At 38.0% G+C, this 14582-nt stretch overlaps 1 protein-coding gene across 1 annotated transcript in view; it reads right to left on the reverse strand.

Moving 5' to 3' along the window:
• Positions 1 to 14582, reverse strand: part of LOC149074201 (uncharacterized) — a 124175-nt gene that overhangs the window by 44490 nt on the left and 65103 nt on the right. Inside the window, exon 5 of the mRNA XM_089247352.1 lies at positions 1367 to 1544. Coding sequence (XP_089103478.1) covers positions 1367 to 1544 — 178 coding nt within the window. The remainder of the gene's footprint in view (positions 1 to 1366; positions 1545 to 14582) is intronic.

The raw sequence follows: 14582 nt of genomic DNA on the forward strand, positions 1-14582 counted from the left end.
CAAGCTTCTCCCCTCTTCCCGTTGAGGGCCTTTCTCCCCCACCCACGCTTTCTAATCCCATCATGCTCCTTCCCGATAGGGGAGAACCTTACACATACAGCTGAACGTACACCACCAGAGGTGTTGTCACCTTCTGATGTGTCCCGGGAAGAGCGACAGACTTCCGTGACAACCTCTGAAAATCCATCGTGGAACACCTCAGAGTTCTCAGGTGAGAAAATTCCATTAGAAGAGCCGAAGGTAAGTGGAATTTCCAATGTTCCGACGAAGTTCGCGTATACGTAGAGCTCCGCAGAGACTTGGAATAGAGGACAGTAATTGACATTATAGTGCGAACTTTTTTTTTTTAAGCAACCAGGGAATGTTGCATATTTGTGTTTAAACCTTTAGGTGGCACCACTGAAATTTTTGTATGTATATATATCTTGTATAACCCTGTTGCAGAGCTTACTCTCTCGCACGCTGTTTTGCTTGTTCTTCATTATGTCTTCTGCTGTGATGCTTATGTGTGTTCGCGTGCTGTACGTTTTAACTGCACTGTGATTAGTTTCTAATGTATTAATAAGTTCACATTAATGAATTAAACCTCCGATGTGTTTTCCTGCACACACTGTTGTCGAGTGCTGCATTACCACCCGGTCACTACAACCATTTTAACTAGAGAACTTATTTAAATTCATACAAAAATTGACACCTTTTTAAGACAAATAAAAATGTAATTGATCGAATGGTCAACGCATTTCAGCTCTACAATGGAGAGCCGACATCAGGACCTCGTGGTCAGAATTAACACAAATGAGTTGTGGAGGGGTGATGTTTATGTCTGGTGGTCCGGAGAGTTTGCCTTTGTATTTGCTGCATCCGAGTGGTCTTTGGATGCGAATTGGGGTGCCATCTGTTGCAAAGTGTTGAAAATTCTGTCTCGACTGAGGTTAATAAAGCCTGTCCAAGCTGACGAAATAGGTGGTGTTTCTTCCATCATTAACGAGAAAATCCTGGCATGTTCTGATGAAGTATCCCTGAGAAAATTCGACGCCAAATACAAAGGCGAACTCTCCAGATGACTAGACATAAGCATCACCCCTCCACGATTCATTTGTGAGAATTTTGACCACGAGGTCCTGGTGATGGCTCTCCATTGTAGAGCTGAAATGTATTGACCATTCGACCAATTAAATTTTTATGTCGTCTTAAAAAAAGTGTCAATTTTTGTATGAATTTAAACCAGGCAAAGTTCTAATTTTTGTGATAAGAACTTATTTCGTTTTTAGATTAAGTTTTGGTGTATAGAATGCAAAATAAATAAAAAAATACTGATAATCGTCACAAAAGACACTAGTACACATTTCTATAAAGTAAAACACACTTTTCCTGGAAGATTTCTTTAGGAAAGAGTTTCCATATTCTTTGGGTGTAGGAAGTAATGCACTTGGTGATGACACAATATTATCCTCTATGGGTAATTCTGTCAAAATCTTGAATCGTTCATCAAATTGCCATAAGTAACCCTGTAGTTTTTCTGCTTGTTTTTTTCTAAGTACGAGCTTCAAAGTCATAAAAAATTGTGATTAAAAAAACAATCAGAAAATTTTATTTTTTTCATCATTGAGTTCCTTTTCAATTAAATATTATGAACAAAGAAGTCTAGAATTCTTGAAAACACAAAAATAAATATAAAAAGTAAATAATAACTGCTTAAACAACCAAAATTGAACAATTAGCATGACTTTTAGTTATGCTATACCAAGTCTGTTTAATATATCTCAACAAGCAAGCTCTAGCTCCCATTTTTTGAAAAATGAAAAACAAATTTTAACCTACAAATTGGTCATAGGACATAACTATCACAAATAAAAAAAAACAAAGAATAAATAAATAACTAATAATTTAAAACTACTAGTTCTGGGGGGGAAGACAGCTCAATAACCAATGCTCTTCTATTTAGTCAAAATACAGTCGAATCCCATTTTAACGAATATCGTTATAGTGAAAATCTTGTTTTAACGAACACTTTTCTAATCCCCCACATAAGTTTACATAGGAACAATGCTCTCTAGGTAACTTGGAATTAGTTTATAATGAAAATTCGTTTTAACGAAGTTATTCCTCCGGTCTCTTGGCGTTCGTTATAATGGGATTCGACTGTATATACAGGGTGTTAAGTCTTTTCCTTATACACCCTTTATCTTTTGAACCATCTGTGATAGAGAAGTACTTTAAATTAGAAATAGTATTTAAACAACTTGTCTATTTTAAACATGTCATTTCTTCAACTAGTTGGTCATATATATATATATATGTATGAGAAAATTTGAGATACTGAATTTAATTTTAACACTCTTATGCAATTGCAGTTTATTTAAACTCTAAAAGTTAAGGGGCATCTCAGAAATTAATCAGATATATCTCAGTAGCGTTTGTGAAATTATCTCAGTAGAAGAAATGACATATCTGAAATGGAAATGTTATTTGAAAATCTTTTTTTAATTGGAAGTATGTTTCTATCACTGATGGTTTTAAAGGTAAAGGGTGTGCAAGGATAAGACTTCACATTCTGTATAATCTCCAAGTACAAGTATCTGAGTACAGCATATGTTTAACCCTTTGAGCGGCATTGACAAGATCTTTATCTTCATAAAAGCCATAAAATGAATTGGTACATGTTGGAATGTGTGTGTTCGTGTTGTGAACCTAATGTGAAGCTTGTTTCTGTGTAATGCTTGTTATAGTGCTGCCATCTGCCTCCTATTTTTCAAACTATGAGTGAAGTGCAATGACTGAAGATTTTTACTGTTGTAGACCTGTTGCTTTCTGTAGTGAGACCTTTTTAACAGATCAAGTTGGGAACCATAGAAAACCAACTTCAGCCGACCACCACTTTGGCAACGGTGGGATGAGATGCAAGATGTTGAAACCTAGATATGCAGAATTTAGGGGTTTCTGCTATAACTTGGAGTTTACCCACAATTACAAAATAGGTCACCCCCCCCCCCCCTACCCATTCCTTCAGTAGGCGCCTTATCAAAGCTCAAGGAATCCACCATAAAGCAGAATCTGCATTGGATACTTTTATGTTTCTACTAAGAGTGATGGAAAGTAGACAAAAAACTACAAAAAAGTGAGCTAAAGTTTCTTCTAAGCTTATCATCTAAAAACTGGTTAGTCTCTCCTTCTACTTTTACATTTTCTCTTTAAGATAAATAGCATCACCTTTAATTAATTTAACAAGAAATGACAGAAACATGACATGGAATGACATTTAACAAAAAAAACATGAGAGAAATTATCAACTTTTACTCTCTCAATTTTTTCAGAGTTGAGAAGCAATTTAATAAACTAGCAGTGGCGGCTGGTGGTCAGATATTCTGGGGGCACACATTTCAAAATAATTACAGCCATCTATCGGTGAAAATATGTAATCAAGTATTTGTAATTATATAGTAACGTATTCTTCAAAACTTCAAGGTATTCTTCAAAACTTCAAGGTATTCTTCAAAACTTCAAGGTATTCTGAATTCAAAAATTTTATTTTTGCACATCAAATTGTTTTTCAAATTATCTGTTTATCTATGCAGCACAAAAATTATGGTTTATCAACACAACATTAACAAATGATTTGCGCAGTGAGCCTCATCGATAATTTAACACTATTGAACATCATCATTTAGATTCACCAATTGACATTGGTAATGGTTTTTTGCAAATTGTGAGAATTCATTTTCTTCTTTCAATATTATATTTTAATTTAAAAGGTATATTATAGTTTAATGAAGTTATAAATATATATTGTTTTTTTATACTTCAAATATATTCAAATTTAAATGATACAACAGATTTAAAAGATAAAGGATAGATGGTAGCATTAGTATCCATGGCACGTTTTTTCAGTGTGGCCAAAATAAGCATAATAACCTGTGCTAACAATCCTCTTTCTTCCTTCTCTTGTGTTTCTCAGTGCTAAGGGTATCTTGTATCGGTGCAGGATGGGAAGTGCCTAAAGAGGGAAGAACACTGAGCTATAAGGAAAGCTTATCTATAGCTCAGTGGGATAGAATACAGAGCTTTCTCTATGGAAGGCTCCGCTGTACCTGACTATATGACCCATACTTTACAGAACACTTTTTTTTAATCAGTGCCTTCTGAAAATATTTCTTTTCTAATTTATCAAATTCATTTGAAAATAAAGAAATTCAATGGTATTAAGTTAGTATCAAATACATTTGAAAAATTAAATTAATGACTTGAAATAAATTTTCAGGGAGTGCATGTCTTTGCGCCTCCTTCACGAGCTGCCCCTGTAAAGTAGTTTACCAATGTAGAAGAAAATTACCCCCAAGCTCTGCAACTGATTAGGACAGTGGTTCTAAACCAGACAACCTCTAGGGGGATGTAAGCTGTAAAATATTACACATTAATACTATTGATGCTACTGTGTATTAATAGGGCGCATTAGTGGTGATGTCACAACCGGCAGCGCTGATTCTAAAAAAACATGAGCTTCATGAGATAACAAAGGAAAATGGCATAGGATGTAGATGAATCTGTTTAAATAATTTTTCTAAAAAAATCTGATCAAATAAGATTGTTGAGCTCTTGAAATAAAAACTTCAAACTCTTGTGAACATGCAATGTTAAAAATATAATAGTTTGTCTTTATAAATATGTAGTTTGTCTTTAATTAGTAATGAAAGCTTTTAATTTCTCGCATGCTATCCGTTCACATGCATTTGGCCTACTTGCTCTGAGTATATTCTTAGGCGAAGTTGATAGTCTTAGGTCAGGTTTTTTACTCCCAGACCACGTAGTCGGGAATGCGGGTTAGTTAATGACAATCCCAACAGTACTGACGGGGAATTACCTACCTCTGACTTGGATGGCTTCTCGATTGACACTAAATCCATGGGCAAATTAAAATGTGTGTTAATAAATGCCAGGAGCTTGGGTAATAAGAAAGATTTTTTAGAAACTATGATAGTTGTGGAGGACTTGGATCTTATAGCCATTACAGAATCTTGGGCAAACGATGGGGATGAATCTTTCTTACACATCTCAGGATACGATACTTTTTTGAGAAATAGATCTGATAGGAAAGGGGGTGGAGTGTTGATATACGTGAAATCCTGTTTGAAGGCTAGAGAGTGTAACGTGCAGAGAAGTGATATTGAAACCATATGGGTTGAACTTGAGAGCAAAAGACGTCATAACCTTATTGTTGGGGTTTGTTACAATCCACCGAATAGGGATCAAAACTACATTGCCAAAATGCATGATGAAATTTCCTACATGTGTAAGCGAAAGAGGGTTCTCATACTTGGGGATTTCAATTACCCAGGTATTGAGTGGGAGGACCTTTCATCTGGAAATCAGTATGAAAGAGACTTTCTTACGTTGGTGCTCGAAAATTTTTTGTATCAGCATGTATCAGAAGCCACTAGGGGTACTGCTATTTTGGATTTAGTTCTTACTAGTTCTGAGGATCTAGTTGAACATGTTCCGGTGGGGGAAGAGTTTTCTTCCAGTGATCATCGTATCGTCAGATTTCACTGTAATTTTTCCTCGGGTAAGGTTGATAACAAAAGACTGGTTCCTTGTTTTCGGAGAACTAACTTTGATGTTTTGAGAAGAAGGTTAGCGGAAGTTTTCAAAGACCGGTTGGAATCAGTAGGGGTGGTAAGTCAATGGGAAGAATTTAGTACGAAGCTGTCCTCTGTTTTGCACGACATCATACCCTTTGTTCGAAAAAAGCGTGTTTGTACATCACACCCTCTATGGTTCACGGATAGCGTGCGGAACCTTTATCTTGAAAAGAAAAGAGCATTCAGAGAGTATAAAAGTGGACGAGGTGACCCATCATTGTTTACGGATAAAAGAAGACTGTTGAAGAAAGCGATAAGGGATAGTAAAAAGGAAGTTGAGTCTAGGTTGGCAGATAACATTGGCTCTGACCCAAAATCATTTTTTCGATACGTCAATAATGGATGTAAGGGGACAGTTGGCCCCCCTCTCGATAGGAGGTTCTAGGGTAGAGAGCAATGTAGGCATGTGTAGTGCTTTCAATGACTTTTCGCGTCTGTTTTTAATGGAGATAATGATGTTCGATATACGGGTGTTGCATGGGGTAATAAAACCGTCAACGATATTCAAGTAGAAGACGTGGAGGTCCTAAATCTTCTAAGAAATGTATGTGCAAGCAAAGCACCAGGGCCAGATGATATCTATCCCAGGGTTCTCAGGGAAGGTGCTAATGAATTGTTGGGGCCAGTCGCACAGATATACAGGAGTAGTGTTGCTGAGGGTATCGTCCCAAGAGATTGGAAACTTGCTAACGTTGTTCCGATATTTAAGAAGGGTAGTAGAGAAGCGGTGTCAAATTATCGTCCAGTGAGTTTGACGAGCTCCCTCTCGAAAATTTTGGAAATTATCATCAAAAGGCAGTTTCTGAAGTGGAGAGACGAGAATAATGTATTTTCGGATAATCAGCATGGGTTCAGGAAGGGGAAGTCGTGTGTAACTAACCTCCTTTGCTTCTATGATTACGTGACTAAGGCCGAACACATACTGGGGATGTGAGCGGAGAGGTACGAAATAGCGGCGAAAACAAATGTACTGTTTTGTTCTGCGCCTCACATACTCGGGCAGCGAGACGAGGAGGAGAAAGAGGCGGCTCAAGAGGTACGCGACTCTTTCAAGCTGGTTTGTTTTCATCGCGAGGTAAAATCAGACGCTATTTGGGGATTGGTCAGTTTTCTCCCCTTTTTTTTTCTCCTCACTCTCTTGGGAAAAAAAGAGAACTTCTGAGGGGGGATCAGCATCATCACACCATTTGGTTTGGAGGGAGTGCTTCGGATTTTTTTTCACTTTTGGCGCTCTCTCTTCTTTTCGATTCCCATTTTTTGTGCTTAACCCAGTCTATCCTAATTTAAAAGTTTGACGATTGTTGTGGTAGCATTTTACGGATTAATTCCCCCCCCCCCGTCATTTTTGTAGACGTGAATATTTTTCAAAATTTTACTGGGACTAACGAGATAGATATTTCGCAAATTTCCGCCCATCCCATTGCGCTTTTTGCATGGAAAACTACACTATGTGCAAGAGTACTTCCTTCTGATGAACGGACAGTGCTGCAACTAGGGGTGGGGGGGTGTTGGTCTGGTTTCCTGGGCGTAGTATCAGGAGGGGCGCAAATTCCATCCTTCAAATTTCATCTTTTCAATTGTCTCTGAATTCTTTTAATATGAAACGTACTGCCATGGGACGTAGGCACCAAAAAATGGCGGGGGGGGGGGGCTATTTCAACCCCCCCCCCACTGCATCCTTCTACATATGGGCTCGAGGCTCGTCACGGGACGACTGGCAACTTTCAGCCCTCTCAATGTTTTTCATGCCCACGCCTTTGCTCTGGGCTGCAAAATGTAAAGGGTGGCAAATTTCTGTCGGAAACTGGAAAACCACTATAAAATCATAAGTTATATACCACTATAAATCATTATGCAATCGCTGGGGCGGAAAAAACCTGTCCTCCCCACAAACACATCAAAAATCTTTTAGAAAGAAAACTTTATCTATGTACTGTCTACACCAGCGGTTCTCAACCAGTGCTCCACGTGCACTGGTTGAGGGGGCTCCACGTTCACTCAATTAAAGTAAAGTGAATCAGTAAAGTTTATGACCAAATGAAAAAAAAAACGTGGCGTACGGGGCTCCGTCGTAGAAATTATATACTAAAAAGGGCTCCGTGACTCAGAAAAAAGGTTGAGAATTGCTGGTCGACACTAATTTTCTACTCAATACTGAACATGTTCTTAGAATTTCAACGAAAATTTGTAGAGATTTTTCCAGGAACGTCATTTAAACGTTTTCCAGGGAAGGTTGCAGGCAAAGAACATGAACTCAATTTATGTATATCTACTCTATAATATAAAATCACAAACTCGAAAAGGGCCTGTTTCTAAGCAACCGAAATTAGTGACGATTTTATGTTACGGAAGTGAGTGACGTTTTTTGAGTGATGGAAATCGGTTACGATTTTAGGTCAAGTATTCATTTAACTCTAGCGTATTCGGGACCCATTTAACCCATCGGGACCAAGTTACGTGCATGTACTGAGAGGCTCCCACATCCTACAGCAGGGCCCCTAGACTGGAATAGATGGCGAGCCCCCAAACCAGCTTTTCGGGGGCACTCTGTGGTTAATTTATAGTGTGAAAAATCAAAAAGTGATAAGAATCGTTCCGGCCCCTGTCAGCCCTGCCCTTGTGGGGGAAGGGGAGTCATGCTGAGAGGTATGTATATGTATCATATACATATAACACCAGTGCTCCCAACACACAGGGTCGGGGTACCCGGGGGGATTGCACATATACCTTAATGGGGAAGTTAAAAGGTTTGATTTCCAGGGCCCTTGATGGATCTCGTTGTTTTCTTGCTGCTTTAACATTGAAAAATTTGCGATAGCAGAAGCTCAAGCTATATCCAGTCTGGGGACCTCATAAAATTTGCGAATTCGGTCACGGGTAATTGAGGGGGGGGGGGCCTGGAATTTATTCGTTGGTAAAATGAATACAAATGAACATTTGCCGTGGCACTCACGGGGGGAAGTATGACAAGCTCCGAAGGGACCGTTTCATTTTGGGGGCCCTGGATGAATGTCATTCTTTTCTGTTATTTAACGGTTTAGAATTTGAAACAACGAAAGCACAAGATAAAGCCAATCTGGGGTCCTCACTAAAAGTATGCGAATTGGTGTCCCAGGTAATTGGTTGGGGACCCTGGATTTTATTCGTTGGTAAAATGAATACAAATGGAAATTTTCATGGCGATTGCACCGGGGATGACTGACAAGCTTCCAAGTCGGGGGCCCCATGTTTACAGGTTCTCCTTTGGGGGCCCTGGATGAATCTCATTCTTTTCTGTTGTTTAACATTGTACAATTTGCAACAGCGGAAGCCCGAGATAAATCCAGAATTCAGTCTGCGTCCCCCCACTAAAAATCTGAGTATTGGGTCCCTGCTGCTGAATGGGGGCCCTGGATTTCATTCGTTGTAAAATTGAAAAAAATTTAAAATTTTCATGGCCCCTCACAGGGGAGATGTCCGACAAGTCTCCAGGTCGGGGCCCCATGGAAATGTTGACAGGTTTCATTTTGGGTGTCCCTTAATGAATCTCATTGATTTTTGTTGTTTAACAATGTAAAACTTGCAACACATCGGTAGCCCGAGATAAATCCAGTCTGGGCCCCACTAAAATTCAGCGAATTGGAGTCTGGGGACCCCCATGGGCAAGTTTTCTGGGGGTACTTGATGAATCACATTAGTTTTTTGTTGTTTTCTTATTATAAAATTCGCTTCTTCAGTAAGCTGGTGCTTTCACATGTCCCTTTCCATAGTACGCTGATGAAGTGGGACGAAATAAACAAGATATGTTGTGATGAGAAAAGGGGGGGGGGGTTGGTCTGCCTAGGGGGCAGAGCCCCCTAGTATATATATATATATATATATATATATATATATATATATATATATATATATATATATATATATATATATATATATATATATATTTGTATGTATATATACCATTTTTAGTGTATTTTCAAAAGCCCCCCCTCCCTCGAATGACGGCCCTGTATTTGTCAACACGTTGATGGATTAGCAGGGGTTCTCAAACTGTGCGCGCCAACCTTTGTCAGGGGTGCAGTTTCGCAGTGGTCTTGACAAAGGTTTTTCAAAGAAATGCTTTTCTTACAACTGCTCTTCACATAGACGTACGCAGAATTTTCTCGGGGGGTGGGGGTTCAGATTTGTTTTTCCTTCTGGGGGGTTTACGTTTTTTCCGGCAAAATAACACTATAATCTTGGCTTAAGGGGGGGGGAGAGTTAGAACCCCAAATCCTCCCTTTGCGTACGCCAATGGCTCTTCATAAGAGAAATGGACGGCGCAGGTGGAAAATGTTTGAGATTGAGATAGTTTTTTAGGAAAACGGATAAACACCGTGATGATTGCTCATCGCTTACTAACATTGTCGAAACACGGTTTCTGTTTTTTTCTCTTTTATTTTATTGTACTGAATATCTGTTATTTCCGTGGATTTGAATTGGAATGCCGTGTGTTATGAAAGAGACAAGCTTTTTTCTGATACAAATAATGAACATCTCACACACAATACATATCTCTATATTTCTTACAAAATCAAAACCAGTTTATTGCATCATCCGCGCGTTCATTGAAATTGGTTATGTATAGAACACTGCCAAAAGCAGTGCCATCTTAAGGCATGGGCACGACCAGGGAGCAGGGCCGTCTTAAGAGCATCATGGGCCCCCGGGCCAAGTGATTTTTCTGAGGCCCTACCAGGCAAATTCTTTAAAATTTCAACCAGATCTCATTTTTGTGAGGCCCCTTTTCTCATGAGGCCCCTGGGCCGTGCCCGGGTGGGTCCATGCCTTAAGACGGCACTGCCCGGGAGACCTCAAGATAAAAAAGGCTTCACAAAAGAGAGATGTGGTTGAGATTTTCGAGAATTTGCCTGGTAGGTAGGACCTCAGAAAAATCATTTGTCCCTTGGGCCCATGATGCTCTTAAGACGGCCCTGCATATAGGAGGAATCTATAATTCTGGGATGTCATAAATAATGGATCCACTCTGATAATTTGTGATTAATGACCACGTATACATTTATCGCTAATAACAATCATTTTCATAATGATACGGTGGCCATAAAAAAATTACAGTTGCGTCATCGAGGTGTATGGATAACTTCTCGCTTCATCTCATTAACGGTGATATTTTGTTTAGAAAGTATCGAAATTAGCTTCTGCGGATTATAGGCATGTATTTTTATTCAGTGTCTAACTAATTCTGTTGACTCTCTATCTTGATTGAAGTATAATTATATAAATCTTTATGCAATAATATTATAATATAATAACATTATGCAATAATAATATTCGAAACAACGGTTTGATACAAGAAGTCATTAAAAACATATATCAGGACTTGTAGTCTTTTGAGGATTAATGGGTTTATTGCAGCGCTTCTCAACCTTTTATGACCCACGGAGCCCTTTCCGGTATGTAATTTCTATGGCAGCGTCCGGGGCGCCGCCATAGAATTATTATTCAAAATTATTTTATTATTCAAAAATATTAATAATTATTTTTTTCAAATTTACTGGTTTTTTTTATTTATTTTCCTCGAGTGGCCACGGAGCCCCTGGGAGTTCACACGGGGCCCTAAGGGCTCTACGGAGCACTGGTTGAGAACCGCTGGTTTATTGGAATCCTCCAATATTGCCAAACTGATTGATTTGCCATGAACAGGCTGGTAGGGTTACTAGTTGGCGAGATGTCACTTTTCCCGCTCAAAGGCTTCTCTACCCTTCAGAACGCCTGCGGTCATTTTCGCTCTCTCCGCCTCGTCAGTATGTGAGGGGACATCGAGATGAGCATCGATGTATTTTCTATTTTGAAATCGCTCTCTTTGTCGACTCCCCAGTATGTGTTTATCCTAAGGCTTTGGGTAAGAGCAAAAATGTCGAAGTTGTTTACCTTGATTTCCAGAAGGCATTCAATCGGGTCCAACATGGCAAACTCTTGAAGTGTTTACATGACATTGGAATTGGGGGCAACTTGCTGAATTGGATAGAATCGTGGTTAAGAGATAGGTCGCAACGAGTTATGGTGAACGGGGAATTCTCTGGTTGGACAGACGTCACAAGTGGAGTTCCTCAGGGAAGTGTCCTTGGCCCCATACTTTTTTCACTTTTTATCGACAAACTCGATCAGGGTATCGATGGGATTACTAGCAAATTCGCAGATTATGTGAAGCTAATGGGGGTAATCGGGAATGAAAGCGATAGGGAGTTGCTCCAGACCAACTTAAACAAGATTGCAGCATGGGCAAATGAATGGAGCATGACTTTCAGCGTAGATAAGTGCACGGTCGCCCATTTTGGTTCGAACAACCCACGGTTCTCTTACGAGTTGAATGGTGTCACTATCCCGGATTCAACTAGGATCACCGATTTGGGAATTCTCATTGACGAGCGACTTAAGTTTTCTGAACATTGTTCAGCGGTGGTCAAAAAAGCGAATAGAATGCTTGGTCTCATTTTCAAAAAGGTCTCTTCGCGTTCTCCTAAAGTCATTCTTCCGCTTTTTCGAGGCTTAGTTCGTCCTGGACTGGAGTATGCTGTAAGGTTTTGGAGACCATACCTACAGAGGGACATAGACTTTGTTGAAGGGGTGCAGAGAAGAGCTACGCATGTCCTTATTGGCACACAGGGCATGAGTTATGAAGAGAGACTTCATTTTTTGAATATGTTTACATTGGATGAACGCAGGTGTCGAGGAGATATGATCGAAGTGTTCAAAATTTTCAATGGGATGGATAGGATGGACCATGAACTTTTAGTACACCGCGAATCGACTGCTTTTACAAGGGGACACCAGTATCGATTGGTGAGGGACAATACAAAGCTATGGTGTCGCAGGGAGTTTTTCTCTAATAGGGTTGTTAATAAATGGAATAGCTTACCCCCGGAGGTAGTAAATTGTAACACAATTGACACGTTTAAAAAGAAGTACGATAAACATGTTGGGGTAAATCGAGAAGCTATCCATTCTTAGAATAAGACAACCATAAGTATTCTTTATGGGCGTTGTATAATATTTTATCATGTGTATATATTGTTTATAATTTGTATTAATTGCATTTTTAATTGGGTTGCTGTATTTTTGAAATATGACAACCATATTTTTATGGGCATCTTTTTATCAGCCACCTCATTGGGCATTTTGTCTGTTGTGGCGTTGTATTTGTATTATATTCATTTCATTAAATTTTTATTTATGTTTAAATAGCTTCCTTTCACATTAATTAGCTCATTTTGATCAATTATTTCTTTTATTAAACCTGAAATTTGTCCTGATAATTCTGAAATTATTTTTTCCATTCACTTTAAATTTTCATCAATTATGAACTTATTTCTTTTAAAAAACTCTTAATTTTTTAATAATTTATAATTTTTAAGTATTCCGGAATTTACTCTTGACAATTCCAAAATTATTCTCAATAATTCTGATTTTTATAGTAATGCGCAGCCTTACTATTGATTCTGGAAAGCATCTCATAGTTCTAAATACAACAGTACAGATTTCAGTGGTCAGAGCTTTTTTTAACACATTTTTTTGGAATTTAAAAATATTTGTTTTTTTTTGTTTTCACGTTTCTTCTCAAACCTGGCCTGGAAAAATGTGATAAAGTTTCATAATTGACTTGATTCCATCGAAGAGCCTAAACTGATAGAAAGAGGGGAAGTATATGCAATCGAATCCAATTACGTCAGGTCTATTCACTATGATAGAGATGAAATTATTTTGGGCATTATGGAAGTGTTTATAATCACGCACAAAACATATCACAATTTTTTTATAGAGGAATAAAAAGACCTGAAAATAATTTGTTCGATTCAATTATTGAATAATGATTAAGTGATTCATGGATTCAATGCAGGAATCAAAAGCATGGCTACTATAGGATAAATACGAGTAAACTGATAGCATGCGAGAAATAAAAAGTTTTCGTAGCTAATTAGAGACGAACTACCATTATATTTTTAACATTGCATGTTCACAAGAGTTTGAAATTTCCATTTCAAGAGCAAAAAGCCTTATTTAATCTTTTTTTTAATAAAAATAATTTAAACAGAGACTCACCTACGTCTTATGGCATTTTCCTTTATAATCTCACCTAGCTCATGTTGGTTTGGAATCAGTGCTGCTGCTTGTGATATCACACTAATAAGCTCTATTATTCAAGAGGATTTGCAAAATTATAAAATTAAAGCTCACTAGGGATACAGCTCAGTAAAAAAATTAAAAACTGACTTTGGTAAATGACTGCTTGTTCTTCATTCCTACTATCAATAGCATCATATTTCATTTGTAAAAAAGCAAGATATTTAGTTAAATTACTGGCAATAGAATAAATTGGCTATCTTTATAATAACATAATTGGAATCAAAACAAACTTGTCCATTTTTTTTGTTATACAATTTTATAATCAGAATTACAATTGAAGTTTTTCCTCATTGAAAATCAATTAATGTATATAATTTATTATTAAAAATACAAAAATTTTAATTGTTTTTAAATTATGAATTTCTGATATAGCTCGTTTTATAGAGCTGACTACTCGCACATCAACTCCAGTCATATTGCCATACATCAATAATGACTATTGATGAACCATGGGCGTAGATATATGGTGGGGGGCAGCGTCAAAGGTGAAGTTGACTGATCTAATGTATATATGAATTGACATCATCATCATCGTGCCCCCCAGAAAAAATGACCATGCCCCCAGACTTCCAAGTCTATCTCCGCCTATGTGATGAACACTGATAATTTTCTCTAATGTGATTAAGCTCTTTACTCCATGGGATGTGTATGGAGTAGCTTTCAAGAAAATAATGCTTAAACCAACAAATAAAATCCATAGAATGCAGCACTTGTAATTAAATCCAACATAGGTGGTAGAAACTGAACAAAATATACAAAATGAACTTCTCTTATTGTTTACAC

Source organism: Pholcus phalangioides, unplaced genomic scaffold, assembly GCF_987345545.1.
Source record: "Pholcus phalangioides strain wild (caught in Gottingen) unplaced genomic scaffold, Ppha-v1.0 ptg000017l_1, whole genome shotgun sequence".
NCBI classification, from domain to species: Eukaryota; Metazoa; Arthropoda; class Arachnida; order Araneae; family Pholcidae; genus Pholcus; species Pholcus phalangioides.